This window comes from Vigna unguiculata, chromosome 5 (genome assembly GCF_037176805.1).
Source record: "Vigna unguiculata cultivar grain cowpea cultivar isolate G323 ecotype 2 chromosome 5, ASM3717680v1, whole genome shotgun sequence".
Classification (NCBI taxonomy): Eukaryota; Viridiplantae; Streptophyta; class Magnoliopsida; order Fabales; family Fabaceae; genus Vigna; species Vigna unguiculata.
This window is the reverse complement of record NC_140796.1, coordinates 15,980,894-16,007,966: the sequence shown is the minus strand read 5'-3', so window position 1 is coordinate 16,007,966 and position 27,073 is coordinate 15,980,894. Positions and strand designations below refer to the sequence as shown.

Below are 27,073 nucleotides of genomic sequence, written 5' to 3'. Positions count from 1 at the left end.
CCCGGTAACGTCCGTAATCTCACATCTCTTCAAATATTAAACTACAGAGAAACATTTTTTCCATTTTATCAAAGAGTGAAATAGTTGTTAAATTAATTTATGACCAATGAACATTCAAACACAAACGTTCAAACAAAAATGATTAACACGCCTAAAGGGGATACGTTGGGGTTGTTGGTCGAGAAGAAATAAAGATGAGCACTTGCCGCTGCTGCTAAGAAGAAAGAAGAGAGACTTGAGAAATTGGAGTTTGGCTCTCGCTGCTGAGAACAAAGAATAGAGCCTTGCAGAATTGGGGTTTGAAGTAAGGATATATTTTTATAATATTCACGTAGGTATTTACAGGTATTTACCAAAAATATTTATATTTAATAAAATATTTTAATTATAAATTTAAATAAAAATACAATACATAAATTTTATAAATTTCAAACAAAATAAAAATAACTTATCATTTAAATAATATTGAATGACAATTTATAAATAAATAAAGATTTTCTAAAATTAATTAATAAAAAATAATCCATTCGAAATAATGCTTTAATAATTTATTTTAATTTAAATTAAAATATAATAAATATGAACAGTAGAAATTTTGGACAAAAAATTTAAGTGTCAAATTATATTTTTCAAATTCATTATATTTAATTATAAAAACTTTACAAAATAATTTTTCATTATCTTTAATTATTGGATTCACAAAAAAAATTTACTTTTTGTTTGACATAGATACATTTCTTTTTTCATGTACAGCAAAGTCTTCTCCTTGAAGAGGAAAGAATCAATTATTTTACTCATTATTATAATTTTTCTAATATAAATTTATTAGTACTCACCTATTAGAAAAAGATAAATTTATTACATTCAAGTGAAACAGTAAATTTATCACATTCAAACAAAAAAAAATGCTTTATAAAAATGTCAAAAATAAATTTATTCAAAAGAGAAAAATTGATTGATCCAAATATTTCTTGACTTTTCAAGTTTACCTTGATACAATTTTATTTTAAAAATAAAGAGAAATTGAAAAAAAGAAAGTGAAGATACATAAGAAAGAAAAAAAAAAAGGAAAAACAAGTTTAAAAAAGAAGTTTGTTGGGACAGGGAGAAGCCCCCTCACGTGATAATGAACTATGAGCATGTATCTAAAGGAACTCTAGCATGGGAGTAACCCAGATTGCACTTCAATTAGTCTTTGAAAAAGGGAGCCATTTAGGGTGTTGCTTCCACCACCCATACAAATTTCTCCATCCACCCATCAAAACAACTACCGATTTTTTTTTTCTTCCGAACCTAGCTATTTTTGTATTCCCGAACATTAATTCTTGAAGTATTAGGGTGCAGGAAGAAAAATGACATGGTGCATGAAGTCATTCCCGGCAATGACGGCCACACCAAAGGTTAGTTGGACTGAGTAGTTAGTTTGTTATATTTATATACCTACATTTTGTGTATTAATTTTAAGGAACTTATCAGTGAACTAAAATCTTGTTAATTACATTTGTATAATTAATGTGACAGCTCCTTTCAAAAACCCAAATGAAGTTTTTTCTTTCATTCACTTGCTAACAAAAAAGTCATGGAAAAAGTCAACCTTGACAACATGACACCAACAATTTCAAGTAAAGTCAACATATATCTATTGGTTATGTGTACGTTCTCCATCAATAATACAACAATACTATCAATTTCACTAAATTAGGTAGTGTCCGAAATCCACTTATCAAACCTACTCCAATGTTTTAGCAATATCATTAACTACTACATTTCAGTTCTTGATTCCCTTTGTGATCTCATACTCAATACCTGACATTGTGGTCATATTGTCTTCACTATTCTCCTTCGAAGTAAAATATTTGTTAATCATGTCAACAATCATGTAATGAATGCTCATAAGGCTTTAATGTTGTAGCATATGGATGACCTACTAATGTTCTACCTTCACAACTCATTATCCTCCATTGCAATCTGGATTTCTCATAATTTAAATAAACACTCACATTTTCTTGTTCCAATTATAGTGATCAGTAAATTGTTAATAAGTATTTATTATATTTACCATCTCTTTTTACATCCTAACAACACATGTATTTCTTCCTATTGTGTACTACCTTCAAAACTCATTATCCTCCTTGCAAACTGGATTCCCCTACAATTAGAACACATCCATTTTGTGTTCTAATTGGAGTGACTTGTAAATCATTTATGTATTTCTTATATTTATCATCTCTTTCACATCCTAACAACACATTTATTTCTTGTTGTTCATTTGCTACATCAGACCTTAACATGACAATTACAAAACCAAGTTTTAAATGCTTCCCTATGCAATCATTCAAGTTATCCCACATATCAAATACCTAAACAAATACATTATAACATAAGCATATGTCTTGTGTCACATTTTGTATACAAATAATAACAAATTTGACTTAACTCATCTGTTGGAAATGTTGAATGAAATCTTCTCTAACCAATTCATCTTTTGTTGCTATGAATTTCACAATATCAAGCAATTCATTAATCATAGACAACTTATCAACTTCATACGATATTTTGCTGCAAAATTCAAATTGCATTTCTGTAGTCTACAATCCTACAATCCCTACTAAAGTAATAATGGTAAGAGTGACCACTAAAGAAGGTAATAACTGATATTGTGATACAATTAAACGACTAAAGTATGGACATAAAAGAGCACAAGATTGACTTCCGGATCCACAATCTAAAAGTCCAAATGTATTACAGTTAGCACAATCCAAAATACAATTTGGACTTTCAACAGTATTCTTCATGTCACACTTTGGAAGTCAAATTTGTATTCCAAATTATGCAATCCAAAACTTAATACAATCTAGAAGTACAAATTGTATTCCGGATAGTGTATCTAAAAGTTAATTTTGGCTTTCAAATTGTGCAATCCATAATACATTTGGACTTCGAGATTTATTTCGAATTGCAGAATTTGAAAATCAGAATTCTTCTGTATATTGTTTTGGATTGCACAATCCAAGAGGCTTTTAAATTGCACAATCCAAAAATCAAATTCAAAATCGCAAACTCGAGAAAATCATCAAAACAAAACGAGCAACTTACCTATCCAAGCTTTCCTTCTTCACTCCACCATAAGCTTGTGTGAACATCCATCTACACTTCAGCATCACCACCAAGATGAAGTGTGTAAAAACACTCAAAAATACCACAATAACACGCCAACGAAACCTCCCATCCACTGCCATTTAATACCACAAGGGTAAACTTGTAATTTTAAAATTTACGGGGTGTAGAAAGAAAATGCCCACACAAAAGGACCTATAGCTCAACACACAAAAACACCAATGTGAAGGCCTAGTCCAACATGCAATACAGCAATGCCAAAAAATCCCACACGTGGCTTTGCACAGAAAACATAATGGAGCGTGCATCTTCGACGAGCAGTTTAACATTAATTCTAGGAGTGGTCCTACAATTTTATAGAATGAATAAACTCGACACGCCTACTTGTTTAAGTCTTAGTCCCATTTACTAAATCCATGAAAAACAAAGAACTAATTGTTAATTTTGCTCTCAGAGCACTAGGGGAGAGGGGGACATATTTACCCAGTAACAAGTAATTACCCAAAAAGAAAGCAAGAAAAGTACATTTATACAGATTTAGAGCTAAAACATATATCACTGTTAGAAGCAACCAGGGTTGATGGTTATTTTCCTTTCCAATTTGAGCTTTAGTGACGATGTGGTCAGGATAGAAGAGAGACAAGAGAAACAAACTCCAGGGTGACACGGCCCTTGGACCTTGTGTTGATGACAAAATGCTCCGGGTACTTCCTTAACAGCATAAGCAAACCATACCAAGGCTTCCCTTTGGATTCTGGACCTGGCCAATCTTCTGATGTCAGATACCTCCTCACTCTACTATGATGCCAAACACTGCTATATTGCTCCAACAGCTAAACAAAAAGAAAAGAAAAAATAAAATATAAGTTGAGCACTCAACGAGTTCCTGTATCATAGCCAAAATGTTTTAGATATATAATGATGCATTTTAACCTTATATTAGGATAATCTTGACGCATAGCAGATCATCACTCGCGCCAATATTTTCACATTCTTATTTTGTTCGTATATATAATAGATGGAAAAGCATCACACTACTAGACCGGCAATTGCTACAAAAACATCAATGTTACATTGTAAGCTCTCTTAGAAAACCGCTTACTGTTAGACAACAGTGTAACAGGTTATCTAACCCCAGAAATCCTGAAGTAATTAGCCAGATGGATAATTGTGTCAATACAAAAAAAATTGTATAAGCCATGAGCCTGAGAATTTCAAGAGGAGGCTGGAATCAACCAGTACAAGAGTGTTTATGAATAAAATCTTTTGATCTGAAATTTATATAAACATTAGGGAACATTTTATTTTCTGTTTTCATTTTTAAATTGCAAAGTGAACTTTAAGCCATTCAAATTGGCTTATAAAGTGAGATTTGTATCTACTTATACTTTAACCTCATTTTTAGTTGATGTAAAATTTTCAACACACCCCTCATGTTGAGAACTGCGACATATCAAGCATGGAACTAGATATTTGTGGATGGTCCGATAGAGACCAATAGTAACCTTGCTAGAATTGACTTTGATACCATCTTAAAAGGTGGATTTTAAACCTCACAAAACCTGTTTATGAGGAGAAATTTACACCTACTTATATATTATAGTTAGTCTAATCTCTAGTTGATGTGGGATCCAACACAATACATTTCTTCTTCTAAGAGATTTGTACAGAGAAGAAAGACAGGATTTTGTTTTGTTTCCTATGCAAATCTTTGAAATTAACAAACATATGGAAAACAAAGCAACAGTTCTACAGTTAGAAAATGAAATGAAAGCCGGAAATAAAAACACAACTAAATGCTCTTTTATATTTGAAATTGGAAATCCATTTTCACTTTAGTTGCCTACATATACAATTCCACTCAAATTTGTTTGGATTTGCTTTTAGCTTCAATTGTTGTGATTGGCATTTACCCTTATTTGTGATTTAATTCTTCTGAGTAAGAATCATAAGTAAACTTTGTTCAAATAATCTATCAATCTTGTGAATAGCATAATTGTACCACTATAGCAGCATTGCGTCACATAATACATTGTGTTTTAGTGTCAAAAGCAATTGATACCATCACAGGAGTTTCACTCATTCCTAGGGCGCTTTCATGAAAGCATTCTAAAGCCTAAATAACTCAAATTTTAGGGTTTGAATGTTAAAAAGTAGAGGGTTTTCAAAACATTTTGGGATAAAACTCTTTGTGCTTCTTTTCATCCATATGTTCTCTCTTTAATCCAACTCTAACTTATTGTGACCCATCAATCAACCAATTGCTCTGTCTGTTTTCTTGCAATGACCTAGTTTTGTCCAGTGACTGTGTGCATCTGTCCACTGACTCTGCACCTTTTTAAACCAGGTTGCCTGTTTTCCCCTTTTTGCTCTCACTGTCCCACAGGTTATTGCTTTTCCACGGGTATTATTATCCTCCTCTGTTTTTTGGTTTCTAACTTGAGTTCTTTTTTTGTTTTCTCTAAGCTGAGTTTTGTTGTCATCTGTCTCCCATAGACACAAACAGCAACCCTTTTGGGTATCCTCAGAGTTAGAGACTTAGAGGCCTAAACTTGTTTTTTCATTAACTTTAATTGTTATTTACTTGTACGTTCTGTTTAAGACGTGATTTTTTGTTAATTATGAATGTCATGAATTAAGTCTTTTTATTAGCATTTTGAGGTATAACTATGTAATGAGTAAAGAAAAAGAATTCTGAATGGCAAACGTGCTGCAGTGTTTCATATCCTGCAATACTTGTGTGACGGTTTGACATGGACAGCTATTTAACATCAACATGGTTGTTAACTCGTATGAGTTTACTGTTTTACTCATAGCTTTTGACTTAACTCGGAAGCAAACTTGATTTTAGTGAAAACTCCATATGCTTGGGAGGGAACTCGGTTACTCATAGCTTTCGAGTTAACTCAGAAGCAAACTCGTTTTTAGTGAAAACTCAATAGGCTTGGGAGGGAACTCGCTCAAACTCACCAGTTTGGTATCGAGTTGGCAATAGAGATGGCAAATAAACCCGTGTCCGTGGATATCACCCGAACCCGTCCCCGTTTTGACGGGAAATCCCCGCTTTGACTGGGTATGGGTATGGGTAATACCCGAAATTTTCAACTGGGGATGGGGATGGGGATGGGGATATATATATACCCGCCCAAATACCCGTCCCCGCTTAAATTACTAAACTATTTATAATTTATTAAATAATCTAAAAAATATATATAAATAAATAATATATTTACACATAAAATATAATATAATATAATATAATATAGTATATATACATATAAATAAAATATACTTTTATATATATATATATATATATATATATATTTACACATATACATGTAATATAATATAATATAATATAATATAATATAATATAATATACATATAATATATATACATAATAATATAATATATATTATTATATTTATATTATTATATAATATAATATAATATATACTTAAAATAAATATATATCTATAAAAATATATATATATATATATATATATATATATATATATATAAACATAAGATATCCACACATATAATATATATACATAGTAATAATAATATAATATATAATATAATATAATATATATAAATAATTATATATATATATATAAACATAAGATATCCACATATATAATATATATATACATAGTAATATAATATATAATATAATATAATATAATATAATATATATATATATATATATATATATATATATAACATATTTCTCATTCTCTTTGTTTTTTGTTATACACTTTGTTTACTCTCTCAATTGTCTGGTTTGTTTTTCAAGATTTAATTTTGAAGGTAATTTTTCTTCTTCTTATTACATAATTTTTACTCTCTGTACATGGTTATGTTCAAATAGGTGTTCCTCAATTTCATTCTATGAAATAATTTTTAGGTTACACATTTGATTATCTTTATTTATTTATTTATTTTCATGAAAATGTTTGACTCTTATTTTGTAGCTCTTCTTTTTGTTACTTTGGTTATACACTTTTTTACTCTCTTTTAATTGTTTGGCTTGTTCTTTAAGGTTTAAGCAGATCTTCAAGGTACTTTTCCTTTTATCATAATCTTAATTATACATTTTTTTTTCCGTTATGTTATGTTCAAATGGATGTTCTCAAATTTGGGTCACACATTTAATTATCTTTACTCCTTTATGATAATTTTATTTATTATTTATTTTTTGTTTCATGATAATGTTTATTTCTCAATTTTAAGTGCTCAATTGCATAAATCCTTAATTTAATTCAAGATCAAAAGATGAAGAATCTATGTTTAAATTTGAATTATTATTAATTTAATTTTGTTATTTGTGCTATTTCGTTTAAGTGGTATAATATAAATTTTTAATAGTATAAAAAATATTTGAAATATTTTTAAACTTGATTATTGGTTTTCTTTTATATTTTGTTAAAAAAGAAATTAACCTTTTTACTTTGTTTGATTTTTTTTTGTTACGTATGTTAGTTTCTAGAGAAAATGAGCACAGGAGATCAAGATTTGCAGGTACCAAGTCCACCACAGTGTTCACAACAACCAACTCCCTTTCAAAGTTCCAATAATGACAGTCAATCTCCATTGAATCCATCTACGCAAACACCTTCAGAAGTTCATGATGAAATACATTCAACAACACAAGTAGAGCCTGAGAAAGGGAAATTGAAAAGTGTTGTGTGGGAACACTTTGAAAAGATAAAAGTTGAAGGAAAAGGGGGACAAAAAACACTTTTTTCTAAGATTTCAAGTGGCAAAAAGGAATTGGCTTGTGGAGCTTATAATGAAGAAAATGCCAAGAGGGAACTTGCAACAATGATTATATTGCATGAATATCCATTGTCAATAGTGGACCATATTGGTTTTATTAGATTCGTGACAACAATTCAACCATTATTTCAACTTCCTTCACGAAATACGATAAAGAAAGAGATACTCGGCATCTATGAACATGAAAAACAAGTTGTTATGAAGTTGATAGATACAAATAAAGGAAGAATAGCAATTACATCGGATATGTGGACTGCAAGCAATCAAAAGAAAGGGTATATGTCTATCACAGCTCACTATATTGATGACAATTGGACATTGCAAAATATTGAGGTACACCTTTTTTAATTTATAAATTTTCCAGTAATTTTTTTTATGCACCTCTAGAAAGATTATATGTCTTACAAAATATTGCTTAATTTATAGGTTCATTTATGTTCCCGCACCTCACACAGCTGATCGACTTTGCAATGTATTAGTTGATTGTTTGTTCGATTGGAATATTGATACAAAATTGTCTACTATCACTTTAGACAACTGCAGCACAAATGATAGCATGATTGAAAAAATTAAGGATAAGTTGAAGTTGGACACACTCATTAAGAAAGGGTCTTTGCTTCATATGCGTTGTTCAGCACATATCCTTAATTTGATTGTGAAAGAAGGGTTAGCCGTCCTAAAAGAAGGGGTGGAAAAAATTCGAGAAAGTGTAGCATATTGGACAGCAACTCCTAAAAGAATGGAAAAATTTGAGGAAACAGCTAGACAATTGCGAATTTCTTTCACTAAAAAGTTAAGTTTGGATTGCCCAACTAGATGGAATTCTACTTACAAGATGCTTGATATTGCCATATGTTATAAGGATGTGTTTTTTAGGTTAAAGCAACGTGAAGCTCAATACACTTCTTTGCTAACTGATATGTAGTGGGAATTTGCAAAGGATGTTTGTCGAAGGCTAAAATTATTTAATGACATCACAAAAATCATTTCTGGCTCCAAATACCCAACTGCCAACATCTTTTTCCCAAAGATTTGTGAGATCAAGATTGCAATAAATGATTGGGTTAAATCTCCTGAAATAACCATTCAAAATATGGCAATACAAATGTTAAAGAAATTTGAAAGTTACTGGAGTGTTATTCATGATATATTGGCAATTGCTTCAGTTTTAGATCCAAGGTACAAGATGGACATGTTAGAATATTATTTTTATAAATTGTATGGTAATGATTTTGATCTGAAACTTAGTAGGATTCGTCAAATGTGCTATGATTTGGTTTTGGAATATCAATCAAAAAAGAATGAAACTTCTTCTTATAGAGCTACATCATTGGAGTTGGGAAAGGATGTTGATAATGATGCGAATGAATTTTTAGAGTTTATGGCAAAAAAGAAAAAATCTAGAACTACGGTTATGAAAACAGAGTTGGATTATTACTTGGAAGAAGATAATTTGCCGGTTACACAAGAATTTGATATCCTATCATGGTGGAAAACAAATGGGTTAAAGTTTCCAACCCTTCAAGCAATTGCAAGGGATGTTTTAGCTATTCCAATAACAACTGTAGCTTCTGAATCTGCTTTTAGTACTAGTGGTCAGATATTAACTTCTCACCGTAGTTGACTTCATTATATTACTATAGAGGCTTTGATGTGTACAAGAAGTTGGATATGGAACTTAAACCATCTAGGTAAGTTACTCAAATTTATTAATATTTTTTGTTAGTATTTTTTGTGAATTCTCATCTAATATTCTACATTTGGTGTTTGTAGGTGTTAAAAAATTAAAAGGAAAAGATGTTCTCATGAGTGAAAATGAATCTGATGAAGAAGGTAGATTATATTCTAGTAATTAAAATTTTCAATTTCAATTATTATATCATATCTAATTTTTCATTTTTTTTCTATGTGTAGGTGGATCGAATGCAAATGAAACCACTGATCATTTGTAAAATTAATAAATATTTTGGTTATTATAAAATTTTAGTAATGTGTAATTTTTTAGCTTTTATATAATTATTTGAATTTTATTTAGTTGTTATTTGATACTTTAATTTGAGATTTATACTATTATAATATTTTTCTTAATATTTGACATCATGAAAATCAAAAAGAGTATGTTATTTTAATATTGAATATTTTGATAGTATCATGATTCCGTTGGTGTGATTTTTAAATTTTTTTTATAAAAAATATTTAATTGATATATGGAACAATAAAAAAATGGGTATGGGTATAAGAAAATACCCGTTACCCGGTTGGGATGGGGATGGGTCAAAAGTTGTATACCCGTTGGGTTTGGGGATGGGGATGAATTTTTATTATGGGGATGGGGATGGGATCATGATACCCGTACCCGCCCCGTTGCCATCCCTAGTTGGCAAGTACCAAGGAGAAGTATTTTAAACTCCAAAATGGCAGCAAGTTCGAAGGAGAAGTTTTTTAAACCCCAAAACGGAAGACACCATAGTCGTTTGGTGTGAGAAACCAAAGAAAACTCGCATAATGTAGGGTTTTGCTTCTGCATCCACTTTTGCGTTCATTCTCGGCTTAATCACTGTGCGTTTCATTGCTGCGTTGTTGTTAACTTGTCGCTCGATGCACCGCCATTTGGTGGTCACGTCGCTGTTCTCTTGCCGCTCAATTGCATCCCCATTGTTGCGCTACAGCGTTTAGGAGAGGAAGGAAAGAGTTGCGTCACAGTGTGTAGGAGGAAGAGAATTTTATTGTGCTGCTGTGTTGCAGCTTTTAAGAAAGGAAGTAATATAATATATATTATATTATTTATAAATGATTGTTTTAATTGAATTCTCCAGTTAGGTATTAGGAGTTTTAATTTCAGATTTTAATTAGGAATTAATTTTAATTATTTAATAATTATATAATATGCTTTTTTTAATTTTGTAGTTGAAAATTAAAATTAGGGATCAATTTTAAGTATGTCTGGGAATTGATAAATTCAATTAAGAGCAATTCAAGTGTATTTTCATCTATTCTACTTAATTATTCTATTGTAATATTTGAATTTATAATTTCTTTTCATGAGAATTAAACTCTTATGGGTTTACAATCCGAGTTTACGAGTTGAGTTTACGGAATTTTTACGAATTTACGTAAAGTTTCGAGCTTGACAACCTTGATCATCAACACTGTAAAACAAATTCAATTCATTTGTAATGTGTTCCAAACTGGTGAGATATATGTGATATATGTTGCAAAGTATACTGCAACCATTTTAAATTTGCTGACACAATTTAATGTTGTAGCCATCACAGCTGCTATAGTGCACAAAAACCTACAACTTGGTGGCATGACTAATATGGGTTCAAAACTGCTTTTACCCTCAGTACTGTCAACTTCGGGGTTTCACAGTGGGCAATTTCGAGATTGCATCACATTTTAATGCCGTGGACAGCAAGCCACGATAGTGCCTGAAATCATACAATTTCATGACAGTTATGGGCATGACTCCACCCTAAACCCTAACTGTTGGAAACTCCTTTTACCAACATGACACGGTGTACTTTTAGGCTTTATTAGGGGACAGTTTCAAGATCCCACTCTTGTCATTCTGAAACACTATAAAACCCCTAATACGAATAGGTCCCGGTCCACTGTTCTCTGACATCATCTATGGCCATCCTTGTATTTTTTACCTATCCCTTTTCTTCAGCATCACTTTTAGCCCTATTCTTCACTCAAGTTGTTATCTATTTTCTACCAGACTGATCCGCCCTTTCATCTTGCAATAAATGTTCTCTCTCACACAGGTGTGTCATGATTTCATTTCTGGTTTATGTTATATGTTTCCCTCGCTGACCTCACATGAATATGACTTTAACCACGGATATACAGACATATATTTTAGGAATTTATATTTGTATATGATAGACACTAATTACTTAGTTAGTTAGTCAGTTAGCTACATCTGGTTGTTAGGATAGGATAGTTGGTTGAAGACATAAAAAATGTCAACTACAAATTAAGAGGAAGAGAGAGATCTCATAAAAATTTGAGAATTGGGTGAAGTTCTACAAGTTCAAGAATTTTTAGTGAATTCTAGAGTTGTATAAGGAATGGATCTATACTTTTTGTTGAAAGGATTAGTCAGAAAAAGATTCATGGAAGACTGTACACTCTAGTACACCATGTTGAGGAGAAAGAAATCCAGAAGGATTACAATAAATTCCATATGTTAGGTACACAACAATAATAAGGAACAAAATCAATATGTACTAATAGAAAATATTTAGTAAGATATTTTCCCATAAAATCATATCCTATCTTCCTTTTCAATGTAATCAAATCATATCTCTGACATAACCAACTAATATCTCTAACACTTTTCAAAACATCTATAGCAGTGAATTGCTTTCTTGGGAGCGTTTTACCTATTGTTTAGTCAATAAAGTCGATCCTTTGTTACTGCTTTTTCTACCAGTTCCAGCATGGCTATTAGAGCAGTTGATCTGGGTATTGTTGGTTCAATTTCAGCAGGTTCTTGGAACTTGGTTGGAATCCATGGAGGGTTCATCAAAGCATTCTAATGAGTTTGAAACCAGAACTGGAGAGTTTCAGTGCCAGCATAATCAGGCACAGAACTGAACAAGATTCAGTTTGAAGCACTCGGGCAGGGAAAGGAATCACTGAAGGAGATGATGAAAGGATTGCTGATAAAGAGAAATACAGGTGAACATGAACCTTTTAAAATGATCATCAAAGGGAGATAAAAAAAGCAGTTTCAGGCACTAGATGGACAGCAAGGAAACAGACATAGAGGGTGGCAGGGTGGCACTGTGTTCTGGAGGCAATGGGTTTTGAGCAAACCCAATACTGCAGTGGAACTGCCAGACTCAACTCTGTACAATGGCCACAGGAAGGATGACAGAGGAGTCAACAGAAATAGTGGCAGCAACTAGAAGCAGAGTCACATAGAAAGGAGAAGAAAGAAGGGGCTGAGTTTGAATAACATAAATGGAACTCAGTTTCTGCCCCAATGGTTAAAGCCTATTGTGAAGAATTTGAACGCTAGAAAAGGAAATGACCCAGCCTAATAAAATAAAATGGTAAAAGAAAACAAAACAGGAAGTTGAACCAACATAAAACAAAATGATAAAAACTAACCTCCGCGTGAAGTTTCTCCATAGGCATCCACTCTCCAGGACCACAAAGATCAGAGAGAACAGTAGCTACAGATGATACTACGTCCTTTTCTTCCAGCTGCTGAAGCTGAAGATTGTCAGCATCTCGATCAACCCGGGATCTGCCTTCAGACTTCTTATCTGCAGGAACCAAACCATTGCACAGACATTACAAATTCTGAGGCTATTCATGCAACATAGAAGTTGGATCTCGGGCAAAAGAACACACAACTGAGATAACACCAATAAAGAAAAATTTACAAGCTAGATAAAATGCATGGATTGCTTATTTACTAATTTGGTAGGACAGCTTCATTGTATTTCTGAACAAAATCAGCTTGCTGCTCTTATGTTTTCCTTTCTTTTACAGAGAGAATACTTGGCTTCCTTTAGGTGAACTTTTTCACTTCTACCTTTTAATGCATTCATATATTTAAAAGAACAAACATGTTCCACGATTAAATAAATTCAATTTCCAATAACAAGTTTTTGATTCTCTGTTATATTTCCATCAAAGCAATTAATGGGGAATAAATCATTTGAACAATTTCATATCAAAAAAATAATATTCATAACATAATCACTAATTCCTATTTACAAGTTTCAATTTACCACCTAGATTTACCATGTGATGACTAAACGTTGATATCCCACATCAAATATAGATATTAGTGAATAACGCAGGCATTGTTTTGCTTGTGTTTGCATTTTTTTAAATTTAAAAAAAAAATGAGTCGTTATTAGGTATTGCCATTAAAAAATAAAAAACAAATTCTTTAAAATATATTTTAAATTGTCTTCCCTAGTTTTTCAGTGTAAAAAATGTAGAAAAATAAAAGTTGAATGGAGGATTGTAGGAAAGTTGCGGTTTATGTGCCTTATATCTAAGGGTAATTTTGGGGAAAAAAATTGCATACACCAAATGAGAAAATCCCCATTATATATTGTTATAAATAAATGATGGATATGACCAAATTAAAGCTTACATAAGTTTTGGCAATCCTCAACTCAAGAGCTATAATTAGCATTTGAGTTAGGCTCAACCCAAATTCAACATGGTTTCTCGTATTCAAGATGAGTTTACCTACTCAATTTTATTGAGTATATGGACATGAAGTTTGATAGAGAATATCATTGGATGACATGAATTGCTAGAATTGGTGAGATAGGCACTCACAAGTATTGCCTCTCCCAAAAACATGAATGGATGGATATATCAAATGGTGCTTTTTATTTCACTATAAAATGTGTGAAAGATAGAAAATAATTATAATCAATTTTTCATCAACCACAACCATGTACATATAAATTAATCATCAATAAAGATAACAAAATATTTAAAACCAAAAGGAGTAGCAATACGAGAAAGACCTCAAATATCGAAGTGAACTAAAGAAAAAAGAGATAAAGCTCATTTATAAAGCTCATTTATAAATACTACAACAAGAATATTGATGAATGTGTTCATCTAACTAGTAACTACCAAGACTCATAATTCAAGCTAGACAAGGTTATTTAAACTTAGCACCATCTTCAGCAATTTTGTCAACCAGGGGTGTGTGCTAGTTGTGCACGAATCATCATTGTAAAAATCACAAACACAAAGATAGGTGTTGATGAAGAGAGATAGTCAAGTTTATGCAACTTATATATGATGTCAATAGTTCGTGCAAATTTACAATCCCTTAAGGTAACATTATTTTAAGTGAAGGTGCAGATAATGTCATGAGATTTAGTCAATTGGGTGACAAAAAGTAAATTAAATCAGCAATTGGACACATAACGAACAAAGTCCATGGTAAGAGATGAAAGGGATCAATGTTATCAATTACTGGCCATGGCCAAAATCTGTCAGTGTTGATGACCACCACAACAAGGCAATGGTGAATCAATTTTCGCGTGGTGATCCATGATGACTGCTTTGGCCATCACGAAATGATTGTAGCAGAAATCACGTCCCTCGGGTAGAAGAAGTTTATGGTTTGCTTGACCCAAGCCAACCCAAAATCTTTTTTTAGATGGGTTACATGAAACCCAATCCAAACCCGACCAAAAAGTCTAACAAGAGAGTAATGATACTCTACCCTACCAACCACACAGTTCTCATCTCTCACCTCACTGCATTCTCGTTCTTTCTCTCACTCCCCACTCACTACTGCTCGGTGTTGTTGTATTTGCTTCCTTCTTTCATCACCTTTCAGTCTTCTTTTCTTTTATTTTCTGTTTCTGATTTCCCCTTTTCTTCTTTTCTTTAATGTTTCTTCTTTTCTCTTTTCTTTCTTTTATTTCCTATCTTTCGTCTTTTCTATTTTATTTTTCTTCTCTCTTTCCTTATTTTCTTTTTTGTTTTCTTTTACGTTCTCTTTTTTTTTTTTTTTGCTGAACATTTATGTACTTTTTTCATTTTTTTTTTTACTTTCTCTCTTGTGTTTCTGAATATGTTTTCTATTTTCTTTTTTATTTGTTTTTTTCTTTACACTTTCCTGTTTTCTTTTTTTTGCTTTTTTTTTTCTTTTTCTTTTTTTTTTTTCTTTTTTTGTAGTAATCAGCCGCTGTTTTTTCTTTTTCCTTTTAGTGCAACCGCACCCAATGGCAACAAGCAATTCAAGATCATCCTATACAAATGATCCAAATTGGAAATATTGTTGTCCTTTGGATGAATCAAACCTAAATACTATAGCTTGTAATTAATGTGGAAAAATTTAAGAAAGGAGGAACCACATGAGCCAAAAAAAACATCTAATGGGAGGGCAATGGTGAACCTTGTCCAAGGCTCCAAGAAATGTTATAGAAGAGCTTTGGAAATTATTTAGGGAGAAGACAATCAATTTTGTTGATAATGTAGAGAGCTCTAATGATACTAATGGGAATGAAGATGAAATTGAATTTTCAACGGCTAGTAATCCTAAAGGAAGAAAGAATAAATGGAAAAAAGGACCAATGGATATGTTTCAAAGGAACCTTGTTCTTGTTTTAGAGAAGAGAAAAAAGGAAGAACAAAGACAAGTTATAAATATCAAAAAGGCATGTGAAAAATTTGAAGGCATCACTTCATCAATATATGGCTCATTTTTGGTACCAACAAAACTTGTCATTCAATCTCGTTAGATTGAAAAGCTTTCAGGACATCACTAATGCTATTGGAGCTTATGGTCCACATTAATCAGCTCCTACTTATCATGAAATTAGAATTCCACTTCTTAGCAAGGAGATGGACTGCATCAAAGGGATGTTGAAAGATCATAAAGTACAATGGACCAAATATGGTTGTTCTATCATGTTAGATGCATGAATTGATTAGAAGCAAATATTTTTGATTAATTTTTCTGGTGAACTCTTCGGTGAGAACAATGTTTGTGAAGTCCATTGATGGCTCAAAATTTGTTAAGACAAGTTGTCTAAGGAAGCTAAGGGGAGGGGAAGCTTTAAAAGTTGTTCTTATGCCTTCACTTTGGAACCATGTGGTTTTAACTTTGAAAGGCATGCCTCCTCTTATTCGTGTATTCACCTTGTAGATGGGGAAAGAAAGGCAACAATGGGATATATCTATGAAGCAATGGAGAAGATCAAAGAAACCATACTAATGTCTTTCAAAATCATCGAAAGTAAATTCAATGATGTATTAACAATCATTGATAATATATGGACTTGCAAACTTCATTGTCCATCACATGCAACTGGTCATTTTTTAGATCCAGAATTTTGTTATTGTAACCCCGAAATGGAATATGATTTGGAGGTAATTGTTAGATATTGTTTAGATATTGGTTGATATTGTTAAGATGTTAGATATTGTCAATCACAATATCAAACAATATCTTCTATTTACTCTATTTATTTTTAGTTACTCTTTTTAGTTGTACATCTCAATTATAAATAGATTACCCTATGTGTGGTTTATACACAAAGGAGATTAGTCTCAAACCCTATTTTCTCTATATTCAATATGGTATAAAAAGCCTTAAACGATCCATGATTGAGAAAGGATCATTACAGTAGTTCCTCTTTCATAAGCCCTTAGCCCTTAGCTCTTAATCTTAAGCCCTAAGTCTCTTTTGCAAATTTTATGATTAAGACATTCTCGCAGTAGTTCCTCTTTCCTAAGCCCTAAGTCCCAAGCCCTAAGCCTCTTTCGCAATTTTTCAAATTTCACGTGATTGCAATTTTACATTTGTTTTCTGCTTTGAGGCGTTTCTAGATGTTCTACCCCATATTCTTTATGCCATTATAAGGAATTTGCAATTATCTAATATTAGGATCTGTTTAGTTTGTTGCTTCCGCTGTGTGATTTGTATTTTTGTTTTGTATTCAATTTATTATGGCATCTCACTGTGATGACCTGACTTGTCCTTACAAACACGGAAAAGGGCATCCTAAGTGTGAACATTGTGACAAGCTAAGTCACAAGATTGACAAGTGTTATGCATTACATGGTCGTCCTCCTCGATCTACTACAGTTGTTCAAATCGATTTTTTTCGACCTTCGTCGGCTAGGGATCCTCCTTCTTTTGTTTCATCCGATACACCTACTATGTTCAACAAATTTCTCAAATGGTATAAGGATCAACTGTCTTCTAGTTCCACTGCGTTTGTCGCACACACAGGTACATCTTTTGCTAGTCTGAGCCAATCTTCTTCTCCTGGTCCTTGGGTTTTTGATTTCAGGAGCCATTGATCATATTAATGGTAACAAATCTTTGTTATCTTCTTTATCATTTCCTAATCCTTTACCTTCTGTTACACTGGCTGATGGCTCTAGAGTATCATCTCATGGTGTTGGCACTGTTAAACTTTTCCATTCTTTAACCATTAATAATGTTCTTTATGTCCCTGGGTCTCCTTTTAACCTGTTCTCCCTTTTATTTTAAGAGTCAATCTTCACCTTTATCTCCATCCAATCCTGTCAACACTCCTAGTACATATAATGTTCCTGTTGTTTATGATCCTCTTACTGTGTCTTCTTCACCATCAGTACCTGCTCCACAGTTAGCTTCTTCTCCACTGCCCCTTTAGGTTTAGGTTTATAGTCACCGAAACCGATCACAACCACCACCATGTGACTCCAATCAAGTGCCAACTACTCTGACACCTGAGTCTGACCTTCTTATTGCCCTCCGAAAAGGTATGCGTTCTACATGTAATCCCTCCCCCCATTATATTGCTTTGAGTTATCGTCGACTGTCATTATCTTTTTATACATGTCTTTCCCATATTTCTTCTGTGACCATTCCAAAAACTGTCCATGAAGCATTAGCTCATCCTGGTTGGCGTCAAGCCATGACAAATGAACTGTGTGCTCTTCATAAATATGGAACTTGGGAACTGGTCCCGTTATCATTAGGGAAATCTGTTGTTGGTTGCAGGTGGGTGTTTGTTATCAAAGTTGGACTTGATGGTATTATTGATCGCCCGAAACCTCGTCTTGTGGCCAAAGGTTAGACTCAAATTTTTGGATTGGATTATAGAGATACCTTTTCCCATGTGGCAAAGATGACTTTTGTTCATTTATTTACCACCATGGTTGTTCTTCAACAACGGCCTCTCTATCAACTGGATGTTAAAATGCTTTCTTCAATGGTGATTTGCAAGAAGAAATCTAAATGGAGCAACTTCATGGGTTTGTTGTTCAGGGGAGTCTTCTAGGATGGTATGTCATCTTCGTAAATCCCTATACAGCCTAAAACAGTCTCCAAGGGCCTGGTTTGGAAAGTTTAGCAATTTTGTTCAACAATTTGGTATGAGTCGGTGTGAAGCAGATCATTTTGTCTTTTATCAACACTCGAGTACTGGATGTGTTTACTTGATAGTATACGTCGATGACATCGTTCTTATAGGTAGTGCCAACCATCACATTTCTCAGTTGAAACAACATCTCTATCACCATTTTCAGTCCAAAGATCTTAGCAAACTCAGATATTCCTTGGGTATTGAGGTGGCACAGTCCAATAATGGTATTGTTATATCTCAGAGAAAGTATGTCATGGATATTTTGGAGGAAATGGGTTGGTGAGTTCAAAGTTTGTTGATACACCCACGGATCCCAATACTAAACTTCTACCAAATCAGTGAAAGCATATATCAGATCCTGAGCAGTATAGAAGATTTGTTGGAAAATTGAATTATCTTACAATTACTCGTCCTGACATTTCCTTTGCAGTCATTGGAATGCAGTCATTCGTATCTTGAAGTATATTAAAGGATCTCCTGGCAAAGGATTGTTATATGGTTCTAATAACCATACAAAAGTTATTTGTTATTCAAATGATGATTGGGCAGGATCTCCTTCTGATAGAAGATCTACATCTGGGTATTATGTCTCCATTGGTGATAACTTGATCTCGTAGAAAAGTAAGAAACAGAGTGTTGTGACAAGATCCAGTGCAGAAGCAGAATAGAGTTATGGCCTCAGCTGCCTGTGAACTTGTTTGGCTCAAGCAATTGCTTAGCAGTGTTATCAATATCGGATAACGAAAAATATCGGCAACCCAAAAATCCGTTATAAAGTTATAACGGAAAACATATCGGGTTATAGAGGAAAGTATAATTTTTGAAAAAATAATTATAGAGAAAGAAGAGAAGTAGAAAAAAAATTGAAAAAAAAAAAAGAGTTGACAGTGGTGGTAGGCGGCGATGGCTGACTGTGGCGGCAGGAGGCAGGAGGCAGGCGGCGGTGGCTGATTGTGGCGGCAGGCGGCAGTGGCTGACAATGGCGGGCAACAGCAACTGGTGGTGGCAGTTGTGGCTGTTGGTTGCAATAACTAAGGCCAAAGTTGAAAGAATAAGAGAAGAGATGTTTTAATCTATATTTAACTACATCAGTAATATTTTACTGCATCAGTAACTGGTAAAAGAATAATAGAAGGGCCACAGTAAAATATAAAAGAATAAGAGAGGAGGGTTTCTGGGCTTAGGTTAGGTCAAATAATGTTAGTGGGCCTGACCCAAATTAAACCTCCGTAAAACTGATGTAGAGTAAAACACATAGAAGGATGAAATTAGGGTTTATGTGTGCCAGTCGCTGCCTATCTCATCTCCCACGCTACTCATCTATTCTCAGACACAGTAACTGCACTATCTCTTCCACTTTGCTATTGCTTATCTCTTTCTTCAATTCTCTTTTTTCGTCATTACCGTTTCACCACCGCCAGCCGCCATGCGTAAAGTGGCCGCCACGGAAAACCCGCTTCGCCTCCGTCATGTTGTGGCGGTAGATTAGGAAACCGCAACCGATTTCCGCCATAGCACCGCCATGGCCGAAATTTGTTAACATTGTTTCTTAGAGAGTTACAATTTGGAAATGTCACTCAAATGACACTTGTGTGTGACAATCAGGCTGCTCTTCATATTAGCTCTAAATCTGTCTTTCATGAAAGGACCAAACACATTGAGATTGACTGTGATTTCATTCGAGAAAAGATAATGTCGGGAGACATCAAGACTGAATTTGTTAACTCAAATGATCAGTTAGCAGATATTTTTACTAAGTCTTTACGAGGACCTAAAATTGATTATATTTGTAACAAGCTTGACACATATGATTTGTATGCTCCAGCTTGAGAGAGAGTGCTAGATATTGTTTAGATATTGGTTAATATTGTTAGATATTCTTAATCACAATATCAAACAATACTCTATTTATTTTTAGTTACTCTTTTTAGTTGTACCTCTCTCTATTATAAATAGATTACCCTATTTGTGGTTTATACACAAGGGAGATTAATCTCAAACCCTAATTTTTCTATATTCAACAGTAATAAATGGGTCATATGCTTGTATCAAGAGGTTGGTGCCAAGTAAAGATATACAACAAAAAAGTTTAACTTCAGTTGTCTCTTTATAAATTGGAATTGCAGTATTTGGTGTTGACTTCACCAAAGAACCAAGGAAGACCAGAACTATTGGTGAGTACTTAAACAATTCCAAGTGTTCTAAATTACTTGAAGTTATAATTCATAAATTTTAAGTTACTTTGTTTTCTTTTATAGCTCAATGTGGAAGAATTATCATCACGCAACTCCAAACCTACAAAGACTAGCAATCAAAATTTTGAGCTTGACATGTAGCTTATCAAGATGTGAATGCAATTGAAGTGTATTTGAAGAAGTAATAATTGTTGTTTAAGCCTCATTTCATTGTTATAATTTTACGAAGTAGGAAAAAAGTAATCATTATTTTATTTATTTATAATGCAGATTCATTGAAGAAAGAGAAATAGGCATGACCACAAAAAACTGCATGATTTGGTTTGCATTAAGTATAACCAACAACTTGCTCAAAGATACAATACTAGAGATGAAATTGATCTTATTGTACTTAATGACATTGATGAGTGCAATGAGTGGTTGGTGGGGCAAGTGGATGACAATCATAAAAAGATGAGGGAATGAGTTAGTTTTTTATGATGATTCAACTTAGTTGGACAATTGTTTACGAAGCTTCAAGTGTTGGTGAGCCAACAATTTATCGAAGGAGAAAAGCAAACAATAAAAGAAAGCAACCATCAAGTAGTAGTATTATTATTGAATCTTCACAAGCATCAAAAAAGGAGGAAGTGCAACTTTGGCCTCAACCTAAAGGAAGGGCAAAGAGACAATTCAAGTTGGGGTTGATAATGAATTGGAATTTGATAGCTCTAACCTCGAGAGTTTACATAAACTCGTGAGAGCCCAATAAACTAGAATCGTAAATTAGAATCATAAACTTGAATAGTAAACTCGTAAGAGTTTACTTTGACATGAGAAAAAAAATTATATAAATAACATCCTAGTTCAAATAAGTCCTTAAAATTATATAACTTAAAAGTAGTTTAAACAAAATAAGACGAGGATGCATTGGATTAGTATTCATTGAATTCGATCCATTTCCGGACATAATGCTCTAATTTTAGTTTTTCACTACAAAATTAAAAAATAAACACATAATAATCATGACTTGCAGTGTGGAGAGTGTCCATTGAGAGGGGCTGCCACTTCCTCCTCCCATTTATTTCTTCTGCACCTCCTTAATTTTTTTTGATACCCATTCTACCCCAAAATAAAAAGATAACCCTAATGTTTTTAATACCCATTCCCCAAAGTAAAAAAATACCCTAATTTTTATCCTCATTTCCTGTGTCACCCCACACCTCTTCTGTTGGGAGGAAAATGCAGCTTCACGGTGTGCGACGACCTTTCTGGAAAGGAGAAGAAGCTCACACGATCTATCAGCGCCTACACTGGGGATGGCTCTGTTTGGGAGCTTCGCACAGAGTGAAGCGAGGACAATGCGACCAAGGACGACTACGAGATGATGGTCGACAACGAGCACAATGACGAGAGAGTGACGTGATGGCGAGTGGGTGATGCAACTCATGAGAACAAAGAAGAAGGGGCTTAATAACAAAAGATTGGAGCCCTAATCAGGTGATTTTTCCCTTCCAAACGACTTTGTTTGGCTTCAAATTTTTCCTCTTTCGAACTCGCCAAATCACTATAAACTCGCAAGTTCGAATGATTCCACCGATTTCACATCTGATTCTAGTTGAAAAACGAGCTTGCTTTCGAGTTGACTCAGAAGCCATGACTAGGAATGTAAACTTGTCTGAGTTAACGAGTTAACTCGCAAGTTTGATAACCATAGCTCTAACTCTGAGTCAGAAAATATTGAAGAATTATTAACCAAGCTTTCTTTGAAGGGGAAAAGGAGGGATATGTCCCTTGGATAACATTGAACATAATTATGTTGGGATAGAGGAAGAGCAAGATGATTAGAAATTTAGGATATTAGTCATATGTTTTATTCTTATTTTAATTCTTGGAACTTGAAATTCCAAAATCTAGACTTGTTAATATCATTAATTATATGGATGTCTTTCATTATCTTTTGCATTTCAATTATATTTATGAAATTTACTTATTTATTTGTATAAATATATTCTTTTTTTTGGTCTTTGATGCTTCTACCATAACCCCTTATGGCATCCAATATATTTTCATAAAGGATTATTGAGTTACCACTATTTTCCAATATCCATTATTGATAACACCGAAAGGAATTTTGTAGTACTAATGCCATGGGTTTATTTTTTGTGAACCAAAAGTAGCGGTAATGAGAGGCAAATTGTCAATAGTAGTGGCAAGGGAAGAGAAAAGAGAACAATTACCCAATATATGAAAGTTAGCGACTCAAGGACCCAAGGAAAGAGATTGAGAGAGACAACAAAAAGAATTGCCACCATGTCGAAGTTATACAAGGCTAGTTAGTTGTTGGGAGACTCTTTTTAAATCTAGAGGAAAATTAATAATAAATAATCACAGGAGAGAAAAACTCAAATAGAACCACCAAACGAAGTCTAATGGGGTCGTAACCATTGAGATTGCACTTGAAAGAAAGAGAGCACATCATCGGGTGGTTGGAAAGCAGGCATTGTTGCATGTGCCACCACACAATGGCAAGGGTGACAGATTTGTGAATGGGAAAGATATGTGAGGATGCATCATACATGATCTTCAATCGGCATTTGGACAATTATGTAGATTGGTGCAAGGCAAGTCTGACCCTCTTGTCATTGGAGAAAAAGAAGGTCATCCAAAAAAGTGCCAAAGACGTCATTGGAACAATTGGGAACCTAGAAAAAGTGTTAAAAAAAAAAAAAAAAAAAAAACTCCACCGAACACAATAGATCCACCAGGCCAACAAAATTTCCAAGAGGCTCTAGATACCATGTCAAACAATTGGACATAGAGACACTAACCTAATAGTAGCAAGAAAAACACATTTGAAAATTAAATTTCACCTACACGGTAAAAAATCTGTTATTGACAAAATAATAAGTGAAGATTGGTTTAGGCTATGCAACAAATAATTTGAGTCCAAAATAAAGAGACAATTATAATTCAATTATTAAGCACAATTAGTTAGTGTTTAGATCCCATATCAATTAGGATTATAGACCAATTACTTTGTATGATATACTCTTTAAAGTTACAAAGTACATTACTATGGTATGTAAAGAGGGTAACTACATTTCGTACACCACTTGAGTTCAACTTCATGGTAAATTATTAATATAAACTTCAAAGAAGCTAAAAAACCACATAATAAGCTCTTATTTATTATCATTTTTCCTTCCCAATAACCAAGTGGACTTCAAATATCCATTTTCCAAAATATTTTAATTTAACCAACATGCAGTTTTAAATAAACTACTTGCACTTTTGTCAACTATGATCTTCATGTTGAGCATTATATATCTATTAAATTTCTTAAAAGCTGCAGAATATTTGTAAGAGTGAACACACATTTTATAGCAAATAATGGGAAGTGTAGCACATCTATTTGAAGTATGGAACTAATTATATATATAATATATACATGAACTATTTTAACATTATTTTAAATAAATAAACATCCTAGTACCACTAGAAAATTAGCATGAATTGACCCTTACATGAACAAGCAAGAAGGAAAATCAAATGCAAAAAGTCATAGTATAAATATGTCATGCTTAAATGTCAGATATCCAAGCACAAGACAGCTTGGGATTAGACAGTTTAAGCTCTGTGGTTGGGTACAGCATATCCCTCAATTAGTAATATCCCAAGGCTTAACATATCCTCAATCCCTTAAAATGGCTAGCTCAAGTCTTCTTGCAATAATGTTTTAAAACTGGGATAGCTGCAGGAGGCAGCCAGCCCCAAAACCACTATAGCAGAATAACAGATAGGGAATGGCCTCTATTATGAATTATTTACATATTTTATATAATATGTACTACATAAATATAGATTCTCAAAAATGACATAAATTACTCAACATTTGTTAAATTTGTATCCAACAATAAAAATTCATAGGTGCCTTAAACAAGACATACACAAGTGAAAAACAAACAAAAGTCATAAACAAATTTCCTAGATAGAAATCATTATCTTCTGAGTCAAAGTAATCTGTACTATTTTCACTACTATTACAGCTGCAGATTCCACTTTCAGAAAAAGAAAAATCTAACCTCTCAGTTTACTGAGCTTTTTCAGAATCAACACGCGCTGCCACTATCAAAACAACTTTAGCTACAATCCCACCTGCTATTTGGACTACTATGGTCGCTACATTAAACTTCTCTTCTATAGCAATATTTAAGACTCTTCCAGCAATTAGGCTATCAAAAGTTATATTATTGTATTATTGTCTAATCACTAGCATCCACAATGTAGAGCATAGAATATTGAAAAACCCTAGGCATCAACCCTTGTTAAAAGTCATCATAACAGTGAAGCTCAATCATGGCTTCAAATAGAAGGGGTGAAGATATGTTATCATCATAGCACAAAGCTAGAACACTGAATATGATGTAAAATTCTGAGTCTACACCATAAGTATGTGCTAATTTTTATGTTTGAGACTGTATGAATTGGTGGGTAGTCCACGCATCTTAGAAGAATTACTATCAAGTGAAAGATTGTGTGGTTTCAACATTGTTCATGAATAATCTTTTAGCAGTGTCATTCATGATTTGAACCAATAACATATTACCTTTGTTAATCCAGTTGGTGATACAATTAAGAAAACCAAAAAGTGTTTGATCAGTGAACATTGCAGGAAATTCAGGATTTGGGATTGGTATTAATTTATAAAATGTGAAGACCGAGGTCCTATTACAATACAAACATGGAAACTAGAAAGTTCCTTGAAGACAAATCCTTGCACACTTAAATGTTAGAAAGGATAATGATTACAGTTTGCAATATCCTAGAAATTGAAGTTCTGAAGACTCCCATGACCAGCATGCTCTCTTTAGCACCCACCAACTTAATTGTAAGACCACAGTTATTCCTCATTGCCACTCATCTCCCTGGGGGATTGATGTTCTGGAAAATAGCAAATTATCTAAATAAATCTAGGCCACATTCTTTTTAGTCACTGCAAATAACACCAACCACAGGCACAACCAAATATAATGGCAAGTGACCATTACAAGAGATAACAATCTAACCTTGCAAAACCAACGACCCTAATTAAACACAATTTCAAACACCATAACAACGATACATCTCACACTATCCTCCCTCCAGCATACCACCCAAGATTCCAAATATTAAGAATTTAACAGACTACACCTTATAACTGCAAGTTGAAAATGTAAGACTACAACTTCACCCCTAACTAAATTTCATGGACTGAAGCCAAAGAATTAGCTCAAAAGCAGACATGATGCCCTTCCCCGAAGATTAAAACATTAAATGCCCCGTGAACAAGAAAAACAAAAACTAGGTGAGCAATTGGAATTCCAATTAGCCCTACATGCAACAACTCAATAATCAATAATCGCAATCATAATTCAAGAAGCACTAACCCATTGGTGCCGAAAGAGAAGACTTGCCGCCAGCGTAGCCATATCCATCATACCCCTCTCTCCGCATCTTCCTCGCACCCACATCATCCTCGTCGTCGAACTCCTCCTCGTAATACTCCCTCCGAGGCGCTTTCTTCACCGGGCCCGGGCCCGGGCCCGAACTCAAATGGTAGTTATAGTGCGGCACGACGGGCCCGGGAGGTGCAGGGTGGTTAGGGTAATGGCGCGGGCCCACGGGCCCCCCCAAAATGCTACGAACAGGCAAGAGAAAGTAAAACTCTTTATCACCGATTTGGAGCAGATCTTGGGAATCGAGCTTGACCGGGGGGTTGCCCGGGAGGTGGAGGACGCCCTCGACGAGACAGCCGTTCTTGCCGAGGACCTCGAGAGCGAAGCGGCGACGCGCGAAGTCGTAGAAGATGCGGGCGTGGTGGCGGGAGATGTTCATGCCGCCGCCGAGGCTGGACAGGTCGACGTCGACGGTGGATTTCTTGGAATTGCGGCCGAGGACGATGGAGTAAGTCTGCATGTAGTACTCGAAGTCCTCGCCCTGGAGCTTTGCGAACCCCGCCTCCACGTCGCCTCCTGCCGCCGCGCTTGACATCGCCGGGGAATTGGAATCAGAATTGGGGAGAATCAGAGGGTTTGGTTGATGTGAGAGAAAGGGAGCGCGTGAGAGTGAAGAAGAAGCAGGTGAGAAAAT

General features: G+C 33.9%; 1 protein-coding gene across 2 annotated transcripts; it reads right to left on the bottom strand.

Annotated features, from left to right (window-relative positions):
* Positions 1-2,554: 2,554 nt before the first annotated feature.
* FHA2 (SMAD/FHA domain-containing protein) lies at positions 2,555-27,073 on the bottom strand. Of its 2 annotated transcripts, none has more exons than XM_085673117.1 (3): positions 26,371-27,073; positions 13,024-13,181; positions 2,555-3,232 (listed from the first exon to the last, which is right to left on the bottom strand). In XM_085673117.1, exons 1-3 carry the CDS (start codon positions 26,972-26,974, stop codon positions 3,191-3,193), a joined length of 804 nt encoding a protein of 267 aa, XP_085529243.1. In that variant the 5' UTR covers positions 26,975-27,073; the 3' UTR covers positions 2,555-3,190. The 2 variants fall into 2 exon arrangements, with proteins under 2 accessions (XP_085529243.1, XP_027928626.1); XM_028072825.2 differs by lacking the exon at positions 2,555-3,232 and adding an exon at positions 3,427-3,950 and having other exon boundaries at positions 26,371-27,070.

What these genes read in the sequence shown, in the direction of transcription:
- FHA2 (XM_028072825.2), bottom strand. Translation starts at nt 26,974, where the DNA reads ATGTCAAGCGCGGCGGCAGGAGGCGACGTGGAGGCGGGGTTCGCAAAG. An exon ending in TTCTCTTTCGGCACCAATGG is followed by an intron (nt 13,182 to 26,370) that starts GTTAGTGCTTCT and finishes TGGTTCCTGCAG; the next exon opens with ATAAGAAGTCTGAAGGCAGA. An exon ending in TGGAGAAACTTCACGCGGAG is followed by an intron (nt 3,951 to 13,023) that starts GTTAGTTTTTAT and finishes CTTTTTGTTTAG; the next exon opens with CTGTTGGAGCAATATAGCAG.